Source organism: Rana temporaria, chromosome 1 (assembly GCF_905171775.1).
Source record: "Rana temporaria chromosome 1, aRanTem1.1, whole genome shotgun sequence".
Taxonomy (NCBI): Eukaryota; Metazoa; Chordata; class Amphibia; order Anura; family Ranidae; genus Rana; species Rana temporaria.
In genome coordinates this window covers 180044371-180068694 of record NC_053489.1, presented here as the reverse complement: position 1 = coordinate 180068694, position 24324 = coordinate 180044371, and the positions used below count along the sequence as shown (strand labels likewise).

The 24324-nt window shown below is 40.5% G+C and overlaps 1 protein-coding gene across 5 annotated transcripts in view; it reads left to right on the top strand.

Moving 5' to 3' along the window:
- The window catches only part of KDM2B (lysine demethylase 2B), a 199085-nt gene that overhangs the window by 52596 nt on the left and 122165 nt on the right, over positions 1 to 24324 (top strand). For all 5 annotated transcript variants that reach the window (XM_040346897.1, XM_040346913.1, XM_040346888.1 and 2 more), the window contains 2 exons: positions 9271 to 9364; positions 12086 to 12239. In XM_040346897.1, coding sequence (XP_040202831.1) covers positions 9271 to 9364; positions 12086 to 12239 — 248 coding nt within the window. The remainder of the gene's footprint in view (positions 1 to 9270; positions 9365 to 12085; positions 12240 to 24324) is intronic.

Genomic DNA, 24324 nt, shown 5'->3' with positions numbered 1-24324 from the left:
TTACTCCTAGTTTTCTACTGAGCTACAACTGCAAAGTTGACCTGTACAATTCTGACCTAGCTACTGTGCTATTAAAGTTTTGCTCGAACCATAGAGGGTAGCAATCCAACATCCGACGCAGAAGGAATGCTGAGACTTGTGGTTCTACAGGTTAACCAAGTCTGTTGTAAATAGATTGATTATAAATATAATTAGGATTTAGGATTGCATTACTCATCAACTACTAATAATCTAAATGATACTTTTTTAAAGCAAGAACTGTCAGTAGTATTATGTGCTATGTTTGCATTTGCGTTTGTCTTTGAGTGAGATTCCGCCCGCAAAAAAATGGTTCTGGCGACTGAAAAGTAATTCTTGAACATTTCTTTAAGAGTCTTCCATATGATACTAGTGGAAAGCACAATGGAATTTTCAAAATATCTCCCTAGGTAGTTACCGTATATACTCAAGTATAAGCCGAGTTTTTCAGCACATTTTTTTTGTGTGCTGAAAATGCCCCCCTCGGCTTATACTCGAATCACCTTTTTGCGCCTGATCTCCTGGATTTTTGGGGACCCGGCACCTGCCGGCCATAAGTCCCCTGCATCCCAGGTCTGGAGGACCTACGGCCGGGTAACACCGATTTTTCAAAGCCGGGCACCCCTTCCATAGTCTCCCATGTTAAACGGTCATTTCTCTGGTGACTTTGGGGACCCGGTACTGGCTGGTCGTAGGTCCCCTGGACCATAGCACACATGTAGCCCCATTTCTCCTCTACAAGTGTGCAAAGTTTGTTGTCTAGTGGACCTACGGCTGGAGAGCACAGATTTTTCAAAACTGGGCACCCCTTATATAGACTCCCATGTTAAATGTCAGTCTAGGCATGGGTACAGTGAGGCATGCAGATGGACACCCTAGGCTTATACTCGAGTCAATAAGTTTTCCCAGTTTTTTTTGTGGTAAAATTAGGTGCCTCGGCTTATATTCGGGCTGGCTTATACTCGAGTATATACGGTAAGTTAAAAACCAACTCTACTTTAAAACAAAAAAACAAACAAAACTGTGATTCTTTTGTGGTTGCTATTGCTGGCTTTTTTAATCTGACACTTCAATTAATGTAGTCTTATAATAATTCAGATATTCAACATACAGTGAAATCATATGCATGTATGAATCTCCATCCTCTGAGCACTGTTGGCTAAAGGGTAACTCCACTTTTGTGAAAGATTGCTACACAAGCCATAATGTAATTTTAATGTTCTTAAAAATGACCTTTTCTTTTCAATCTGCACCCACTGTAAAATGCAATATGCTAAACCTGGAGGCATTCTGTATTGTTGTACAGAACACCCCAAGAAATGTAATTTCCTATTTGTGTAATTTGGCTGACTGATTTTTCCAGACAGAAAGATTTTTTTCACCGCTCCAGGTGAGCCCCGTAAGCAATCAAGGACGGTTGGATTACCAAGGTGCTGGCAATGCTTGTAGCAATGGCGAAATGAAGGAAGAAAATTGGACAGCCGCACTCCAAAATGACTTAAAAAAAGTTGTCTTTTATTTTCAACTGTACACACACAGTCACTGCAACCACAAAGACAGAACAGCCGACGCGTTTCGCACTAGTAGCTAGTGCTTAATCATGGCCATGATTAAGCACTAGCTACGAGTGCGAAACGCGTCGGCTGTTCTGTCTTTGTGGCTGCAGTGACTGTGTGTGTACAGTTGAAAATAAAAGACAACTTTTTTTAAGTCATTTTGGAGTGCGGCTGTCCAATTTTCTTCCTTCATTTCGCCATTGATTTTTCCAGACGTCCTTGTATCAGATTTTAGGCATCCCACGCAATAAAAAAAAAATTGTGAGATGCTCAACAAGGGTTAACTACAAGGGATGCAGACACTACAGCTTTTCTTAGAATACTAAAAGTGCATCAGCTGATTATGATGATCCAGTCATTCCCAGTCAGAATCAGTCTGCAAAGGATAACAGTTGTTTCTTCAGAGCAGAAAGTTTGTTACAATCTCTGTACAGTACATTGATCAACCATGCTTTTTTTTTTTTTCTTTTTTTTTTTTCTCTTAACAATAGTGGTGTTGCTCTTTTTAAAGTTAAATGCTAGGCAGATGTAAAGGATGCAAATAATGCAGCTCTGTATACATTAAGAGTTATTTCAGGTCCGTGTATAGCGCAGTTAATTTATGCAGCGCTTTACATATATATTGTACATTCACATCAGTCCCTGCCCTGTAGTAGCCTTACTCACTTTCATACATACACATACTAGGGCCAATTTAGACAGGAGCCAATTACTCTACTAGTATGTCTTTTGGAGTGTGGGAGTCAACCGTAGTACCCAGAAGAAACCCACACAAGCACAGTGAGAACATGCAAACTCTGTGCAGGTAGTGCCTTGGTTGGGATTCAAACAAATGACCCTAGTGCTTCCAGGTGGAAATGCTAATCATTTTGCCATTGTGCTGCCCAAGATAATGTATTTTTTTTTTTTAAATGCAAGCAGTACCTGAATTCGACTTGGTATATTGTCTTCTCTTATTGGAGAGGAAGGAGCATCACAATGGAGCAGCACAATGAACCTATCATGTCATGTGTTGACAAGACGCGTGCAATTAGGATGAGGAAGCAGAATGTCAGAGAGAGGCGTTCATTGCTTTGCTGCTTTACCTTTTCTGTCCAGTCTCAAGGTTGAGACAACTAATTGAAAGCCTGAGCTCAGAAGACGAGGGTTCAATAATTCCGGTTGTCATTCAACCTGGATGGCTGAGGACATCTAGTGAAACAAAGGGAGTACTAGGAGAGTGGGGAAAGGAAGTGCAGGGGGGGTTAATGGATAAGTTCACCTTTTGTAACTTGTTACACAGTATTCAGGGTGTAACATGTTACAGATGCACCAGCCCTCGATCCGCCGTTCTGCAACAAACGCGGCTGCCTCATCCATTCACAGTGTTTTGTGAATGGGAAAACTACAAGGTCTGACAGCCTTTGCGGCTGTTGGTTTGTAGTTCTCAATGAACTACTATGACGCTGCTGAGCACTGTGGTAGTTCATTCATGCTTCCTTTCAGTGTAACTGCCTGGCCATATTGGAGGTACAGCCAGACACACACAGTCTGCAGAACCTTGGTATTACACCCACGATCTGCTGATCGTTGGGCCAATGCTTTACAGGTCCATTAAAAAAAAAAAAAATATATATATATATATATATATATATATATATATATATATATATATATATATATATATATATATATATATATATATATTATAATTTTTTACATGCTAAACAATGTGATTATTATTTTTATTTTTTTTGCAAAGGTTAACTTATCTTTTAAGGTGGTGAGCTCCACATGGGGAGTTATGAAACATATATATATATATATATATATATATATATATATATATATATATATATATATATATATATATATATATATATGTATATATATATATGTTTCATAACTCCCCATGTGGAGCTCACCACCTTAAAAGATAAGTTAACCTTTGCAAAAAAAATAAAAATAATAATCACATTGTTTAGCATGTAAAAAATATATATATATATATATATATATATATATATATATATATATATATATATATATATATATATATATATATATATATATATATATATATATATTTTATTTTTTTGATAGTTTTTTTTTTTTTTTTTTTGGACTTCTGCTTTTGTTTTTCCAAAAGTCAAGTTTGAAGTACCTAATTTAATGCTTCAGCGTTATGCAAGGGTTGGCATTTATGAGGTCCTACTATTTCCTGTCTTTGTACCTCATCTTATTGTTCCTATTGTGATTGTATTGGCGAGCTCTGTTTCCTGGCACTGCTACTCGGTTGATAAATTTTAGCATTTGCAATTCTGTGATGTCGCTGGTCAGCAGGGCTGCTTCTTCCTTTTTTTTTTTTTTTTTTTTTTTAAAACGAAACTTTTATTGTGTACTTCAGCAAGACAATAAATCTTACTGAAAGGGAATAGTAATACAGAACTCCGAGGTACATCTAACCTCACAGTAGTTGTAGAGCAGGATGAGTCGAAGCATATTTTAGGTACAAAGTGGCAAATGAAGATAAAGCATACCTGGCACGTAATAAAGGATGCCATTTAGATCAAAAGTATTTTACCTAGCAGGGGAAATCCCCTTAAGTAATTAGTCCTGCCTAGCTGTATGCTTTGAGATTATGAAATGGTTACCACCTAAGCAGGGTCTTGCCTACAAACGTTTTAGTTTTCCTAAGACAGAACGCAAACCAAAAAAAAAAAAAGAATGAAGAGGGTAAACCAGTAGCACTTCAATAGTGCTACATGCCATCGGACACGTGTCAAATAGAATGCCCTACAATATAGGTATAAGATGGAACTGGGTTTGGGACTTTGAATGAGGCTTGTGGATAACACATGCCTCCATCCCTGAAAATTGAAAGAGAGAAAGGGTTGGGACTTTAAATGAGATGCGTGTTGATGCAAACAGTATGTATAAGTAAATAAATAAAGTTGTATAGCGTAATAACCAGGCTCAAGCTTACCAACCAAATTGCAAGCCGAATTCAACTGTCTAACTTAGTATGTTAAAAGCAGAGGACTGGTTGCACACATTTACAATATAGGTATAAGAGTTGGCAAGTAGAGAAGACATGAGAGAGAAGGTGAATTAAAGAAATTCACCAGAGGCCAGGCCACCACGCTGCAGCCCACACAGTTCACCCCTGATTTATGCTCATTCTCTTGTGGAAATTTCTAAAGGAGCGAAGAAGACACATAGGTGTTGTAGTGACTGAAATATTGGAAATCGTGCCAACAATACCATGCTTTGTGGTACTACTACTACTACTCCTCCTTCCGACTCATAGCTGTCGTTAAACGCTCCATCTTTGCAATTTTGTTCACAACAATGATTCATTGGCCCACCGTCGGGGGTTCTGAGCTTTTGGGGATACATATTTTTGCTGAATTTAGTAAGTGTATCAAATGGATCTTTTGCCTATGCCACGAGAGCGAACTTTAATGATGTAGACACGTCACTGGCATATCCTCCAAGCATAGATCAGTCAAGTTTAAAGATTGTGTCCCAAATCGAGTCTCGGAAAGGATGGATTGGGGGCGGGGGGCACAGAAACTATGTAGCATGGTACCATCATCTTGTTGGGAAATGTCAGCAAGACTGCAGGGTGAATCCTGTGCAAAAATGGTAGGTACCCTGTACCATTGCGTCAGAACCTTCTATCCCATATCCTGGAGCCTTCTCTCTATAGAGGAGTGAATCCCAGACTTCTTTTGATGGTGCAAGGGAGGATGGTGCCACAAAGTTAGGATACGTAGACTGAGAAAATCTGAAGTGTGTGTGTGTGTGTGTGTGTTTGTTTTTTGTTTTTTTTTAGATAGCGGAAGTTTAATTCGGATAGAAAAGCTCACCAGATAGTCCAACTATATATTCCAATGTTTTCGTTTTTGTAGTATAATTGTACCTTTCTTACTCATTCTCCTTTTTTTTTCTTTTTTTTTTTTTTTTTTAATATAGCTTCAATAAAATATTACCTGGTATACTACCATGAAGGTCCGTGTTCAGACCATGTTATGGAGTGACAGAGCTCTGTCCCTGTCTCCAAAGTGGCCATTTGTCTCCTTCGTGAATCGCATCCTTGACATCCAATTAAAAAAAAAAATAAAGGGGACAATAGGAAGCTAATATACCACAAACTATTAATCTTTTTTTTTTTTATCTAGCCTACATAGAAACAGTGCAGTATTTACAATACAGCCTGCCACCACAAGACAGACCCCCCACCACATTTTCCTCTTGTACTACAATACTTCCCCTTGTAATATTATCAGGAACTGAAGGATAAATGCTGCACTGCCTCTGTACAGGCTGACAGTTGTAAATGGGACTTACAGTAAAACAATACACATTTCTGTTTATAATGTGACATCTTTGCCTGTAACGGAGCCCTTTCTTATCAGAATGCAGTCGTCCTTAAAGTAATGTTTGTATAACAATCTAAAATCATACTTTTTATCCCCCGCACTCCACAATCTAGGATGAGAGTGGGAGTACCAGATTCTCCTGCATTGCATTGCTGTCATCTCATTGTTTTTCGGGGGAATTGGAGCTAGATTTGTATAGGTAGGGTCTTGCCAGTTTGGCTATACCCATTTGTTAGACATCAGACACTCCCAAAAGTTTTTTTATTCTAAAGATTCTACTGGTAGGTGTAGCTTTGCTTTCTCATGTCAGAACCTCTCATAGTGACATCACTAAGTCTTACTGCTAACCTTCTGAGACGAAGGGCCCAGTCACATGCTTCCGTATTTTTTCCCCACAAATAGAGCTTTTCTTTTGGTGGTATTTGATCACCACAGTTTTTTATTTTTATTTTGTGCTATAAACCAAAAAAGACGGACCATTTAAAAATGGTGCTGCTATATAAAACATCCAATAAAAAAACAAATTTCCTTTTTAATAAATGTAGGCCAATGTGTATTCTGCTACATGTTTTTGGTAAAGAAAATCCCAATAAGCATATATTGATTGGTTTACGTGAATGTTATAGCATCTGCAAACTATGGGATAAATTAATGGAATTTCTTTTTATACTAGTCATGGCAGAGATCAGCGACCTTATAGTGGGTCTGCAATATTGCGGCTGACAATCGAACACAAGACGACTTCTTGGCTGTCTGTGAGGCCTCCTCCACATTTTTTTTTCATGGAACTGCTCGGAAAGCATCACGATTTCTAGATGGTCCCTATAACATAGCAAATCTTCTTGTGTTCAGGTCCACTTAAAAATCACAGCTACTTGAAGCTCCAAGATAAACACACCTGTCCTGGCAACAATAAGGGGTCCCGTATTCTTTATTGGATTTTAAATGTGTATTTTTAATAACGCATCACTATTTTTAGTGTGAATAATACAAAATTATAATTGTAACCACTTTTACTGTACACTAACTATTCATAAATACTAATAGATTGTATTGTTTTATTGAAATCCTGTACACTATATATTTATAGGCCTTAGCTCTATTATAATTTAATGCAAACTCAAAAAATAGCTTGACAGGAAACTATTAACGTACAGTCTTGCACAACACTCTTTTCTTCTCAGTATCTTGTCAGTTTATGATTCATTGAAGTACACGAGAATATACTGCCGCCTCTAGGAGAATTTAGAGACTGGCAGCCTGTTTGCAACACTAGCTGCCGAACCTGCATGCAAAAAGCACCTGCTTTGCATGCCCTTCGAGGGACAACATTTCTTTGGCGCTGCCCTGGACAATCTAATCAAGGATGTCACCAGGGACAAGATTACCCATCTGTCCCAGCAGAAGAAACCTGTGATTTATTCTGGAAATGCTCTCCTCTCTTCTCTTCAGAGACCAAAAACAATTCCTGTTTGTTACTCCCAGGCCTCTACCTCCTAAAATCAAGCCCAAGCATGGCACCCAGTCTGTCTGCAAACCCTAGACTTCAAAAACCTTTATACAAATCATCTTCAGCATGAGGGGGACACCCCCTCTTTTTTTAAAGTGGGGGACATTTGTTAGCCTTTGCAGACATTTGGGAAATCGGCACCTGGGATGCTTTAGCTGCAAGAGGTGATTTCCAGAGGCTAGAATTCGGTTTCTAGCCTCCTCCCCCCCAGGTCCATGTCTTCAAACTACCTGTAACAGTGCACAGGTTAGCTGATCTCTATGTAGCCCATGTGTGTTTTTTTTTTTTTTTTTTTTTGGAGCAGGTGTCCTGCTGTCCCTTGTTTTTGTGGCAAATGAATCCTGCTCTAGCATCCAGGAAAGCACTTTCTCAGATCAAGGAAGATACTCACAACTGATGCCAACTTGTTGGGCTGGGGATGAGTTCTTGGCATCCTGTCAGTGCAGGAGACTTGGATAATGGAGGAGTCTCGTCTCTCAGACGGCATTCTAGAACTTGGGGTCATCTGGCTATCCAGCACTGGACATCTCAGCTGGAGGGTCTTCTGATAAGGATTCAGTTGGGCAATATCATGGCAGAAGTGTACGTCACCCATCAGGGAAGAACTAGAAGACTTGTGGCTGCAAGACAAAGGATCCTATCCTGGGCAGAGCTTCATGTTCCAGTCATGTGTGCCCTTTACATCCCAGGTGTGGACAATTGGCAGGCAGACTATACCCATCCAGCAGCAACTGGATCCAGAAGAATAGTCTCTACACTTGAAGATGTTCCAGACCTGCGTTTTATAGGTGGCGATGCTTGATGTGGGAATCCAGAATCAACAACTAGCTGGACAGGTTTATCTCCAGGTACAGGGATTCTCTGGTTGAAGCCGTGCATGCTTTGTGAGACCAGGAGAGACCAGGAGAACCTTTCCTCCCCTGAAACTCTATTCTTGTCTGCTTCTCCTTCTTTGAGATGGAGGGTATTTCAGTGATCCTCAAGACCAAGCCAAGTGGGTGAGTTATTCCAACCTGAACAGACTTCAGGCAGATGTTCCATGGGCTCTTCCAGATTCTCCAGATCTTCTGTTCCAAGGACAGGTTTACCACCCTTTTTTGTACTCGCTGATAAACACTAATTCCTTCAAAATCTATCGCTGCACGTGGAAGGCATACTTTGCTTGGTGTGAGGTCTCACTGTTTAAGACCTTTGTACAGAATGGCTTCCTTTTGAGTTCCCCTGTGGATCTGAAGTTGGTTCCCTCAGCGCTTCAGAGACCGCCGCTTAAAGTGATCACATATATTCCCCTTGCTACTCTCATTCACAAGGTTGCTTTTCCTGGCCGCCATCACCTCTGCAAGGTGTAAGCCTTGGCCTGTAAAGAACCCTCTTGGTATTTTGTAGCTGTTACCCACCTCTCGGTTGGACTGCTTTTTGGATGTCTCAGCAAACTCGTGTCCAATGAACGAGAGAGAATGCGATTTTTGTACTTATTGTAAAATCCATTTCTTAAAGTTCATTGGAACACAGATCCCAACCCTCTGTGTTTTGTGACCATGCTCTTGGTACTGCTTTTTCACAAATATGCAGGGAGTAGGATTGGTTGTACTGGGCTGGCCTACAATGTTTTTTGTCTAAATCCTCCACAATGAACTTCAAGAAATGTATTTTATGGTAAGTACAAAAATCTGTAGTTGCCAACTTCCTCTAACATAGCTTTTTTTTTTTTTTTTTTTTTATGCATTTGTTTTTTTTTTTTTTTTTGTGCAAAGGATTAAGAGTGCTCAATGTAGATCTGCTGAGTTTTATGTCTTGCTTGAACAGATGATATTTTTCACAGGTATTGTTTGATGAGCGTCAAAGGTTGTTTCACTGATTTCCATATTGACTTTGGAGGGACATCCGTATGGTACCATGTTTTTCGAGGTGGAAAGGCAAGTCCATTTTTTTTAAATGATTCATTATTCAGATGTGCACATAGAGACGGGGGAGGGGGGAGGAGAGAGAGACAGGTTTATTTAACCATGTATGCCTGTATTTACTAGTCCATATCATTTTGAATTATAATTGTATTATCCAAAATATTTCCACCATTCAAAGACATTCAATGCGTATTGCTAAAATGGACTGGTTCACACCTATGCATTTTTTTTTTTATTTTTTTTTTTTACGCATTTTTAATGTTCTTTTGATGCATTTTTTGGAGGTGTCTGTCATGTGGGAGAAACCAGCAAAAACACAAGCACTGAATTTTTGATGCATTTCCATTAAAGTCTAAGGAAACAAAAACACAACCTGCTGCAGAAAAAAATAAAGTCCCTGACCCTTTACAAAAAAGGCAGAGATGTAAACGTGGACCTGATGAAATCATGTTAAATAGACTGTTGTAGGTTTTCTGCAAAACTAAAACGCACTGGAAACACCTTTTTGTGATCCAGGCCTTAATGGAATTTAGAAACTCTTTACTATATATTTAGAATCCAAGAAGTCACTTGTTCTGCTCCCTTAGGGGCTTAACCGGTTTGAAGCTGTGAAAGTATAAGACACTAAGGCCCTGTACACACGACCGGTTCATCCGATGAGCATGGTCCGACGGACCGTTTTCATCGGTCCAACGCTGAAGTGGCCTGATGGTCTGATGTGTGTACACACCATCAGTTCAAAATCCGATCGGGTCAGAACGCGGTGACGTAAAACATGACAACGTGCTGAAAAAAACTAAGTTCAATGCTTCCAAGCATGCGTCGACTTGATTCTGAGCATGCGCGGGTTTTGAACCGATGCTTTTGTGTACTAACCATCGGTTTGGACCGATCGGTCAGCTGTCCATCGGTTCGATATTAAAGCAAGTTTTGAAATTTTGGTCCGAAGGACAACAGGCCGATGGGCCGTACACACGGACGGTTTGGACCGATGAAACTGAACCTCGGTCCGTTTTCATCGGTTTGGTCCGATGGTGTGTACGTGGCCTAAGGATCTACTTATTAGCATCTCGTTGGTCATAGGCACCTCCCTGTAATTTCAATTGGACAGCCAAAACAATACTCTTCCACTACAAGGTTGAAAAATGTAAAACTGCCCCCCTTTACATTACACAGCACCCCTTTCCCTTGACTGAAACACTACACTATATTGACAGTATATTTATTTCAGGTCTAAAAGAGGAACCTTTTGGAATGAGGGACAAATGGATTTGATTCCAGAAGAGGAACAGGCACTCTAAATAAGGGACAACTAGAGGGGAGGGTAGAGCTGCAGTCACCGCTTAAATCGGCCCCAGGGCCAGTTTGGCCCTGCTCCTGGCTTTCCCTGGCGATTCCAGGGGGGGGGACGACCCCCCCTTGCCCTATGGAGTGGACGCCCATGCCTATGGGATAGCGTGTGTCAGCAGGTGAACATCCGCTGACACCCGATCTCATTGGTCCGTTTCTGCAGATGGAGGAAAATACAATTTTTCCATCCGTCTGCGGATATGATAGGGTGAACACGGACAGACGGTCCGTGTTCATCCGATTTCCCCCCCCCCCCCCCCCCCCCCATAGAGGAGAGCGCACAGTGTGCAGGGACCGCCCTGTCACATTGTAAATAACATAAATATACATAAATATACAGCTCACTGGTTTTTGTCAGGATACTACTGAACTAGTTTCTCTGCCGAAAATGGTTGCTCACCCCAGGGAACAAATGTACCTGCTACCTATTCACAGCTCAGATATTGTGGAGAATGCGGGCAGTTATAGCAAGAAACCATTAAAGGGCCAGTACATGAGGTGAAGGAGAATGGAGGATATGGAAAAGAGTGGTGTGTTTTTTATGTGTGGTGGTTACAAGCTGTATACGCGTCCTGTATCACGGCCAGGACTTCTCCTGGTTCTCTACATGGCCTTCTGCTACATTTGTTATCCTTTTGACATTTAAAATATATTCGCACAGTAAACATAACAACATAGGTAAAACTTGTGCATAAGACAATCAAGACGAATGCTACATTGCAAAATAAACCTCTATTATGAAAGCAGGCCATATGCCATTGCAGTCCAGCTACTGAAAATCCTAGTTGCCTTACTTTCATGTTGATCCACCAGCTTCCTTGCCTGAAAATGATAGGTGGGTTTACTTATACTTTAAGCTAGTGCATTGTTGGTTCACTTACCTTTTCCTTCAATTTCCCTTCTAAATCTTTTTCTTTGTTTACTTTGTCTGAATTTCTCACTTCCTGTTCCTCCTCAGTAAGCTGTTCTGTCTGACTAACCCCCATGGATGATGGGGGCAAGCTTACTGAGGAGAAACAGGAAGTGAGAAATTCAGACAAAGAAAACATTTTTTTAGAAGGGAAATGGAAGGAAAAGGTAAGTGAACCAACAATGCACTAGCTTAAAGGAACTTATTTAGAAAATATAAAAAATAAACCTTTACAACCCCTTAATATTTCCACATGTGCCATATACCATCTACCCACACTGCTACAATGCAGCAATATTTGGTTTTAGTTCTGTACTCAACAAATATGCAGATTACTGGTGTTTTATCGTCTGTTTTGTTCCAAAACTAATTTGTAGAGACTTCTAGTCACTACTACTGGAGCAGAGTACCAATAATCTTATTTTTTGGTGTTCAAAGATGTGTTCACATAACATTTGTTATTTCTCATGCAGGTATTTTGGTTGATTCCTCCCACTGTGTATAACTTGCAGCTTTATGAGGAATGGCTTTTATCAGGGAAACAAACTGACATATTCTTAGGAGACAGATCACAGGGTTGTCAGAGGATTGAACTGAAGCAAGGACACACCTTCTTTATCCCATCAGGTAACAGCAATGTTTAGGGGTTATTGCAGATAATCCATATTAAACAATATTATTATTATTATTATTATTATTATTATTATTATACAGGATTTATATAGCGCCAACAGTTTGCGCAGCGCTTTACATCAGGGAAGACCGTACAGTCACAATAAAATTCAATACGGGAGGGATCAGAGGGCCCTGCTCGTTAGAGCTTACAATCTAGAAGGGAGGGTCAAGTGGAACAAAGGGTAGTAGCTGTGGGGGATGATCAGATGGACTCAAATGCAAATACAGCTGTTGGGTGTGGGTAGGATAGGCTTCTCTGAAGAGGAGGGTTTTCAGGGATCCTCTAAAAGCTAATAGAGAAGGAGATAGGCGGATAGATTGTGGTAAGGAGTTCCATAGGCTTGGAGAGGCTCTGGAGAAGTCCTGGAGACGAGCATGGGAGCAGGTGATGAGAGAGCTAGAGAGTAGGAGGTCTTGAGAAGAGCGAAGAGAACGATTAGGTTGGTATTTAGAGACTAGGTCAGTGATGTAGCTAGGGGCAGAGTTGTGGATGGCTTTGTAGGTAGTAGTTAGTAGTTTGAATTTAATTCTTTGGGTGAGTGGAAGCCAATGGAGGGATTGACAGAGAGGGGAAGCAGAGACAGAGCGGTTGGTAAGGTGGATCAGTCTGGCAGCAGCATTCATGATGGACTGAAGGGGGGTTAGAGTATGCAGCGGTAAGCCAATGAGGAGGGAGTTGCACTAATACAGTACTTAATTGCCGTATCCCAAAATTGGCACCAATTTTTCCTTTTGTAGTGTACAACTCTATCTCTAAAGAGGCAATAAGAAAATACGAGAAATCAAACACCAAATATTCGAAAAACACCATAATAAATAATATCCCTTTATTTTCCCTGAACAACATGGTACAACATGGTTAATGTGATCTCTCAGGAGACTTAGGCCGGCCATAGATGGTTCAAATGATTTGATCCATCTATGGGCAGGCTGATTGTGTACCCAAGTCGATCCATCGATTTGACTTGGGTACAACAAGCATTTCGTATTTCTAGCATGCAATCATTGCCAGCATCTGTAGCCGCTAGCAATAATCTTTCTGTTCTCCCAGCAGGGACGGCTCCCCATGTCCCCCACTTATTTCAAGAACACAAGAGCTCCATAGGAGGTATTCCCCCATCAACATTGATTTAAGTGATCTTCTTTCCTTCAACATGTGTTTGCAGGAAAGAAAATCGCGCAATCTATGGCCTGCCTTTTATCAATCTGTATAACATATGCGGTGCAGTCCAAAAGGTTACACAAGATAACTGGTATACTGTAGAAATTCTAATTCCTATATTTTCTTTATTTTGGATAGAGTGAAGGGTTATAACCCCTGTCATTATTTTACTATGTGTGTCCCATAAGCACAGATTCACACCTATGCGAATTGAGTGCGGCTTAAACTGCATCCAATTCGCAGGACATTTCAAAATACATTGTTTTCAATGAGGCTGGTTCACATATGTGCGATGCATTCGCACTGCACATTGCCTGCAAACCGTGTGCGGTTTTTATGTTTTGCGGTGCGGCTCAGGTGCGAATTCAGTCCCATTATCTTCTATGGGTACACATCTAATTCGCAGATGTGTTCAGTTCTCTTCAGGAATTTCTCTCATTCAGCTCAATACACTTCTCCCCCACTCTCCTATCACCCGGAACTTCTCCCAGGTCTCCAAATTCGCATCTAAAATGTTGCTAATCTGCTGAACACTTCTCTTATCTCTCTGCAGAGATGAGAGAGCTGAAATTCGCACCGCACTAGTGTGATTCCAGCCTTAGGGCGATTTATATTCACTTTCTGTATCCTAGCCATAGCGGAAAGTGGAAGGAAATCCTCTCAAAGTGAGGGAAACTTCAGGTCAGTGGCGGCTGGTGCTCCATTTTTTTGGGGGGGGCGCAAACAATACCACAACCAACCCCCCCCCCCCGATCACTCGCCCGCAATAGGGCCTACAAACAGACAGGTAGATAGATAGACATGTAGATAAATAGATAGATAGATAGAGGAGACAGACATGTAGATAAATAGATAGACAGACAGATAGATAGATAGATAAACTAGAGAGACATACATGTAGATAGATAGATAGACAGATAGACAGATAGATAGATAGATAGATAGATAGATAGATAATAGATAGATAAGTAGAGAGACATACATGTAGATAGATAGATAGATAGATAGACAGATAGATATGAAGATAGATAGATAGATAGATAGATAGATAGATAGATATGAAGATAGATAGATAGATAGATAGACATGTAGATAGATAGATAGATAGATAACTAGAGAGACATACATATAGATAGATAGATAGATAGATAGATAGATAGATAACTAGAGAGACATACATGTAGATAGATAGATAGATAGATAGATAAACTAGAGAGACATACATGTAGATAGATAGATAGATAGATAGATAACTAGAGAGACATACATGTAGATAGATAGATAGATAGATAGATAATAGATAGACGATAGATAGATAGATAGATAATAGATAGACGATAGATAGATAGATAGATAAGTAGAGAGACATACATGTAGATAGATAGATAGATAGATAGATATGAAGATAGATAGATAGATAGATAGACATGTAGATAGATAGATAGATAGATAACTAGAGAGACATACATGTAGATAGATAGATAGATAGATAGATAACTAGAGAGACATACATGTAGATAGATAGATAGATAGATAGATAGATAACTAGAGAGACATACATGTAGATAGATAGATAGATAGATAGATAACTAGAGAGACATACATGTAGATAGATAGATAGATAGATAACTAGAGAGACATACATGTAGATAGATAGATAGATAGATAGATAGACATGTAGATAGATAGATAGATAGATAACTAGAGAGACATACATATAGATAGATAGATAGATAGATAGATAACTAGAGAGACATACATGTAGATAGATAGATAGATAGATAGATAGATAAACTAGAGAGACATACATGTAGATAGATAGATAGATAGATAGATAACTAGAGAGACATACATGTAGATAGATAGATAGATAGATAGATAGATAGATAATAGATAGACGATAGATAGATAGATAGATAGATAGATAGATAATAGATAGACGATAGATAGATAGATAGATAGATAGATAGATAAGTAGAGAGACATACATGTAGATAGATAGATAGATAGATATGAAGATAGATAGATAGATAGATAGATAGACATGTAGATAGATAGATAGATAGATAACTAGAGAGACATACATGTAGATAGATAGATAGATAGATAACTAGAGAGACATACATGTAGATAGATAGATAGATAGATAGATAGATAGATAACTAGAGAGACATACATGTAGATAGATAGATAGATAGATAGATAACTAGAGAGACATACATGTAGATAGATAGATAGATAGATAGATAACTAGAGAGACATACATGTAGATAGATAGATAGATAGATAGATAGATAGACATGTAGATAGATAGATAGATAGATAGACATGTAGATAGATAGATAGATAGATAGATAGATAGATAGATAACTAGAGAGACATACATGTAGATAGATAGATAGATAGATAGATAACTAGAGAGACATACATGTAGATAGATAGATAGATGGACATGTAGATAGATAGATAGATAGATAGATAACTAGAGAGACATACATGTAGATAGATAGATAGATAGATAGATAAACAGACATGTAGAAAGATATGAAGATCAATAGACATGTAGATATATAAATAGACAGACATGTAGATAGATAGATAGATAGATAAACAGACATGTAGAAAGATATGAAGATCAATAGACATGTAGATATATAAATAGACAGACATGTAGATAGATAGATAGATAGATAGATAGATAACTAGAGAGACATACATGTAGATAGATAGATTGATAGATTGATAGATAACTAGAGAGACATACATGTAGATAGATAGATTGATAGATTGATAGAGAGAGAGAGAGAGAGAGAGAGAGAGAGAGAGAGAGAGAGAGAGAGAGAGAGATAGATAGATAGATAGATATGAAGATAGATAGATGAGAGAGAGGGAGATGTATCACTGTACTCCCCCAGGGATTTAGTAATGAATAAGAGAAGTATTAGATCAGTCCCCCATGGCCCCCCTTCTCTCCCCTCTCCTGCCTGACACATGTCTCTATGACACAGCAGCACACTGTCGGGTGAATCTCTGATTTTAGGGCAGAGTTGATTCCCGGGACACAGAAGCAGATCTCCCTCCACCACCCCGCATACCAACCCCCACACTCCACTGCACATGATATATAAAATATAATGATGGGAAAGGCTTCAGTTCCTTCCTACCTCGTTGCAGCAGATCCTCTCAGGCGGAGCAGTATTGAGCTGCAGATCTGACTGAGGTGACGTCACTTCCCGACTGTCCTTTGACTGTGTGAAAGAAAGCACCGCCCACTGGGCGGTGACATAGTTCTATCACACTGTGTGCACTCGCCCGGCTATAATACAAGCCATCGCGCCGGGAACAGTGGCGCGTCGGTTTGCGCCACAAAGGCATATTTTAGCTGCCGTCTGCTACTGCAATCTTGTGATTGCACAGACGTAGCGCTACAAAATACCGCACTGTGCCCGGCGCCCATACACAGTGCAATAAGGACTTTTTTATATTTTTTTTTTTTTACTGCCTGGGGAGGGGGGGCGGCGCCCGGGCGCCCCCTATGGACGGGCCGCCACTGCTTCAGGTTGCCACCAGGGTCGCCAGAACTAGTGTTCCAATTGGAAGATTTCCTCTACATTACTGTTTTGGTGACAAAACTTGAGTAAATCGAGAAGGTGAACCTCCCGAATAAGGAACACAGACAGCAATAAAAACTAATGGGTGCTCTAATCCCTCTCCACAACTAATAAAGTTCATAATTGGCTTTAACTTTAAAGCAATGTAATTCTCTATGAAGCCGAGATGTAAAGAGATGCATAAAATGCCTGTAACCATTACCGTATATACTCGAGTATAAGCCAACCCGAATATAAGCCGAGGCACCTAATTTTACCACAAAAAAATGTGAAAACGGTGACTCGAGTATAAGCCGAGGGGGGGCTTTTTCAGCACAAAAAAATGTGCTGAAAAACTCGGCTTATACTCGAGTATATAAGGTACTTCTCGCACATCAGGTCCCAGTCATTCAATGCTAAATAAACAATGCTGTGCAGACCTCCTGATGGTATTAAACTGTAAGTGAAAACTGTGTGTTCCTGAAGACTCAAAACAACCCTGTTTAGTCTTTCAGATACAAGCATACCATTGCAGCCTCCGTTTTATGTCCCACATGGCTGGCTTTCTGAGCAGTATGTCTCTGGGATATTTTGTATATCTATACAGTCTCCACTGTTGAATTTTCAGTACAAGAACAAGGTTTTCATATACGGTTCAATATCATAATATGTGACTATTGGCTAGGAGGACGACTGTACAATCGATTCAATGGTTTGTCAGTCAGTCATTGAATGACTTGTACCCTATGGGGGTATTGGTTACTTGCACATTGTATTTCCCTAGATCTTGTCTTTAGTGCTAGTCACTTTATGGGCTTTTTAATAACTAAATATATTTTCTATTTGCAATTGCTCTTTGAACTGCACATAGCAATTTTAAGTCAGTTTTAGACACTTTCAAGCTACCTGGAATAGTACATTTTTCACACGTAATTCTTTAGAAACAAGCAATCTACTACCTACGAGTTTTATTGACCACCATATTTTTTCACCTGGATAGCTAGTTTTTTTTTCTTTTGACATGAATAAAACAAATGGCATTTTTATAAAAAAAAAAAAAGTATGTGCTATGGATTGTAAAAAGTCTTAAGAATAAACAATTCTAAACATGTATCTTCAAAGAAAAACTCTTGTGTTATTGCATATGATATTAAATCTGTGGTGTACTTTTATGAAAATGGTTACAAAAGAGCTTCTCGTGTTTGTTTTATCACTATATAGGAACAATTGTGGGCAATGGTAATGTCATAAAGTACTTTTAAATGGTTAGACCAATGTCTATGAATATACAGTCATACCTTGATTTTGTGTGTTTTGGCACACGGGAAGTGTTAAAGGTTTGGAAATTAAAAATAAAACCGCTTGGCCAGCTAGAAAACATACACACATAAACACAAAGGGGCAGATCCACAGAAAGAGTACGCCGGCGTACTTTCAAATTTCCCGCGTCGTATCGTTGTTTTGAATCCTCAAAACAAGATACAACGGCATCTGGGTTAGATCTGACAGGCGTGTACGTCTTCGTACGCCTTCGGATCTAAGATGCAATTCTTCGGCGTCCGCTGGGTGGTGTTATCTTCGTTTTCCGCATCGAGTATGCAAATTAGCTATTTCCGACAATCCACGAACGTACGAGCGGCCGGCGCATTCCTTTACGTCGTCTCTAGTCGGCTTTTTCCAGCGTATAGTTAAAGCTGCTGTTTCGTGGCGTATAGTTAGACCTGCCATGTTAAGTATGGCCGTCGTTCCCGCATTTATTTTCAATTTTTTTTATTTTTGTTTGCGTAAGTCGTCCATGAATCGGGATGGACGTAATTCACGTTATGTTAAAAAAAAAATGACGTCCTTGCGACGTCATTTTGCGCAATGCACGGCGGGAAATTTAGCAATGGCGCATGCGCAGTTCATTCGGCGTTGGGACGCGCTTCATTTAAATGAAACACGCCCCCTAATCGCCGATTTGAATTACGCGCCGTTACGCCGCCAGAGATGGACTACGCCGCTGTAACTTACGGCGCAAAATCTTTATGGATACGAACCAAGGACAAGTAAGTTACGGCGGCGTAGCGTATCTGACACGCTGCGCGGGTGCAGATCTCTGTGGATCTGCCCCAATATATATATATATATATATATATATATATATATATATATATATATATATATATATATATATATATATATATATATATATATATATATATATATATATATATATAATAAAGAAACCAAGTGAGAACTTTATTGGCCAACCAAATGAATTTAATGCAGTAACTTTGAAAGTGCCTTTGGCATTTGCCAGTGGTAAAATCTTTTTTTACATAAGCAAACTGGAGCTGGAACAAGCAAAGAGATCAAAGTATACAAATCCATCTGGCAGAGAATTCACTTACGGTCACTGTCGCACCACAACCTAACCACTCCTCATAGCATATCATTTCCTCACATCACTTTAAGCCCTTCCCCCTAGAAAAACAACACTGTCATGGGTTGAAGTTTTTTTCAAAGCTTCTTCAAGGCTTCAAGGCCCTCACTTTGATGGGTACCACATGCTGTCACTATCAGGCACAAAGAGCTCATTCAAATGTGTGTTGATTATAAAAAATGAAGCAATGGCCATTAGCACGCCTATAGCATTTATGGCGTGATTTTGTTTATGAAGCAGTAAAAAAAGCTTCAAGAATGATTGATAAATGCCCATGAACGTGTTGCTATTCTTTTTCAAATCTTAATTTTATTAAAGCTTTAATTAAAAATACAAGTTAACTTTTATAGTACACAGAATAGATTGAGTAAACAATAGTAATAGTAAAAAAAAGTATAATGGTGTTTTAAATTGCACTATTTATCACATGTATGTCAATGGTATACTGTATATTCCTCAGATATTGTACAGTAAGTACCTATTTTAAGTTAACTCTAGCTAATTGTGTATTCAGCTTTTGTTAAGCTGGTCACATCTTTATGTATAATATTCATAGGGGTAGATTCACGTACCTTTAGGCGGGCGTAGCGTATCTCCTATACGCTACGCCGCCGTAACTTTGAGAGGCGAGTTTGGTATTTTCAAAATTTTGCCGCCAAAGTTACGGCCGCGTAGCGCATTAGGGCCGGCGTAAGCCCGCCTAATTCAAATGTTGAAGCTGTGGGCGTGTTTTATGTATATTAACTGTGACCCCACGTAAATGACATTTCGATCGAACGGCGCATGCGACGTCCGTGGACGTATCCCAGTGCGCATGCTCCAAATGACGTCGGCAAATCGTCATGCTTTCGACGGGAACGTAAATTACGGCCAGCCCCATTCACGGACGAGCTACACAAACAACGTAAAATTTGAAAAATTTGACGCGGTTCCAACGTCCATACTTAACATTGGCTGCGCCATGTTTTTGGTAGTTTATCTTTACGCCTGAAAACCCCTTACGTAAACGGCGTATCTTTACTACGACGGCCGGGCGTACGTTCGTGAATAGGCGTATCTGGCTGATTTACATATTCTAGGCGTAAATCAGCGTACACGCCCCTAGCGGCCAGCGTACATATGCAGTTAAGATACGACGGCGTAGGAGACTTACGCCGGTCGTATCTTGGCAATATTTAAGCGAATCTCAGTTTGAGAATACGCTTAAATATACGACGGCGGGGATTCGGACTTATGACGGCGTATCTGATACGCCCGTCGTAAGTCTTAGTGTATCTACCCCATAGTGTGTGTATGTGTGTGTGTGTATAAATATATATATATATATATATATATATATATATATACATACATAATACAGAAAAGGGGGAAAAAAAGGGGGGGATATGGGGACCAAGGTTGGGAAATATTGGTTTGCCTAGGTGCTCCATCATGGCACATTAGGTCTAATGGCCACGTTTCCATTTGTCCAAGTCAGGAACTCGGGCGATTCTCTAAACCTCATCCAGTCATCCCAAGTATGGGAATCTCTTTTATTTTACTTCCAATTCTTGTCAACAGCGACTACAGTTTTCTAATAGATTCTAGTTCAATTTCCCATTTCCCCCAGGGATGGTACGGAAGTCGATTTCCAATGTCGAAGAATAACTGTTCTGGTTTCATTGAGAAAGCGTCTAAGGATATCATATTTTTTTTTTTTTTTTTTCGTTGACTGAGGTGATCCTGGTATCTTGGACAGGAGAGCCACTCTGGGCGATGGTTGGATAAAGGTATCAGTAAGTTTGCAGTGTAGATAAAATATTTGTTTCCAAAACATGCGTATACTGTAGGTTTGCATTCCCACCAAATATGGAACATGTTTCCTTTAGCAATACAGAATCTCCAGCATGTATCTTTTATATATTATGGTTTAAGTGGTATAAGACAGAGGGACATCTGTACCATCTAGATATCAATATGTACCCTTTTTCTTGACTTTTCATATCAAGTGATATTTTATGGGTAAGGGTAAAGTATTTTTGCCAATCCGAGGGAGAGATAGTCTGCTGAAGATCTTTTTCCCACTTCTGTGTGAACAGAGGAAGGTCTGGATGTGCAAACTTTGTGAGTATAGAGTACAGTAAAGAGACTGTTTGTGCAAGTGGTTCCATTTTGATAAGCAAATTTACAAAATGTGTTGGTTCATTAATGTCTAAGGGTGTTTGGATAGATTGTATGTAAGACAGGGCCTAATGTCTCTGTAACCAATGTGTGGATTTGCCTAAAGTCATTGCAGACGCAGAGGATACCAATAGTGACGGATCTGATTGAAGAACTTGTGACAGTCTTCTATGTTCCTGTTTACTCCAGGGGCTAAACTCAATTTATTGCAAGGCTGGCAAAAAAGCCGGAGTACTAAAGAAAGGAGTCATGGGGCCTAGATATTTAGATATACCAAGAGTGGATATCGCCCGGTCTCAAATATAGTGTTTGTCGAGTAAGTTCAACTGGAATTAGGGTGCCTTTTAAAAAAAAAAGTTGGTAAAGTCTATGGAAGGGTGCAGAGGTCTATAGGGTTCATATGGCTCTCCAATTGCACCCATAACTTGGATGATCTTTGGTGTATCCAGTCAACAATACGTGTTTAATATTGCTTACTTGGGGTAGAAGGCAATATCGGGTACCCCTACTCCACTGTTTTTTTCCAGTGGAAAGTGCTTAAAGGGCAAGTGATGTAGAGGAAATGTCCTACTTTAAGGTGTGATTAAGTCCTGGTGTGAATGTGATGGCAGGCATTTTTGTAAATTCTCTGCAAGATGGATTTGTATGTGTAGCACCCTGGAGTTTAGTCAGGGTTGCTCCTTGAAATTTACTTGCCAGATGTAGCCATCTTGGCTAATTGTTAGAGATCCATTGATTTCTCCCTAAGTTTGGCCTGGTTGCACTTTTATCTTCTACCACTAGGTGGTCGGGTACTTGGTGGTACTAGATATGAGAAGGGCAATGCAAGGGCAGATTATGGGTATATGGGGCATCTCCGCCAATGGGCAGGGGTTTTCTTGAATCCCTTGGCCTGCTGGGAGAACCTATGTATTTGGGTGGAGTCAGGTGATCTGTGTTCTGTGCCACCTGGGCGACTGTCTGGGTGGACATGTTAAATTGCCCGGGCTGTTAGGCTGGAGATGGGGGCCTATCCTGGGCACATCTGGCTGCTAGGCTGTCCGAGGGCCTATCCAGAAGCAAGAGAGCAGCGCAGGGATGGTATTGTGGCTTGCAGTCCAACCAAAATTGACAGTTCTGCCGGCCGTAGAACCTGTTGCGGTCAGAGGTAGAGGGGAAGCTGTCTCTACTAAAGGAGCATCCGTCTTATTACCAGGGACCACAGTGAGTTACTGAAGCAAGTAACGGCGCAGCGTTCTCGCCAACCAGGGACAGTGAAGAATCTGGAAATTTCAGTGGGCATCAAGCCAGTAACCCAGCCAGCGGAGATGACGCTTGCAGAGCAGCCCTGTGTGTTGAGAGGTATCTTGAGTGCCAAGCTAGGGACCCAGCAGAGAGGCGGGGTGAGGCTTGAGGAAGATACCGAGAAGATTGGAGGAGCTCAGGGGATTCAGTGACGGTGAATCAGAAGGTCTAGTGAGAGACTGGGAGCTCAGTGGGCTGAAGAACTACAAGGAGCGATTGTAGTGAAAGTGAAATGACTGTTATGCTTTGTGTTAACAACTGTTAAAGACTATTGCCATTGGAGACAGAATTCCTGCACATGCAGATGTGGCATCTTGTTGGATGCCTTTCCCTGCACGGCTGTCCTCCTATTGAAGTCTGAGTCTGCCAGTTATTCTTGCAACTACCTAAGAGTGTCCTGGCCCTAACCCTCTCTCCCCCAAAAAAGTTTAAGAGAAACTTCCTTTTGCATTCAAGTGTCTGGTGCCCAATGACTTTAACTACTCTGCACCCACCATGCCTCACAGCCCACTACATACAATAGGATGTCAGCTGTCCCTGGCCGTGGAGGTTCTCATTAGATCAAAGGAGGCCTAGGACCTTGCTACGCTTTTGATCTCTTTTGGCCAGTTGTGGCACCCCCCCCCCCACTGTTTTCCGGTGGGTCTGGCACTTACCCCATGATGGCAGGGTGTCAGGCAGCGTGATGCAGCGGCTCGGCTCTGAGTCCTATCCTCCATGGTGGCTTCCAGCTCCTCCCCTCCTAGGCATCCAATAGGCTTGCCTGTCCTTTCAGCCAATCGGGTTACCGGTGTCAAGACCCGCTTCCTGATTGGTCAGGAGGAGGATCAGTGTTACAACAGCAAATAATCCTGCGCCGGTGTCCTGAAAGGGGCTGGACGCATGGATAGGCGAGCGATGCCTCTTGCGCCCTTAATGGACCTCCCCTGCTTTTTGACACTTGGCTTGTTCCAGCTCAACTTTGCTGAAACAAAAAGCTTTGCCACTGGCAATAATGCTAAATGCCTCTGCTCCTACCTGTTACTGTCAGTATTGCTGGCTGGCTTGATGCTTTTGCCTACACAGAGAAGAAAATGGTGTTGCCACACAACTTTGTAAAAACAGGAAGTGGCTGGAGCTGCTCTGTCCCAATACTCTATTTCCTGGTCACTGGGGTACGGGAGCCTCAACGGTCTCTCCCCCAATGCCCAGGTAACACTTTTTATAAATACTTTACTAACCCGCCATAAATGCTCTAGAGCATTACCATTGAAATCAATGGAGGGGACTGACAAACCTTATGCCTAATGAAAGCAACATGCTGTTTAATTTTTAACACAACACAATGCCACTGCTCCTGTGTGAACAGCACTATGTTGTGTTATTGTAATATTAATGGCAGGCTTTGAAGGTCGCTTATGAGGCTTTAAAAATGCT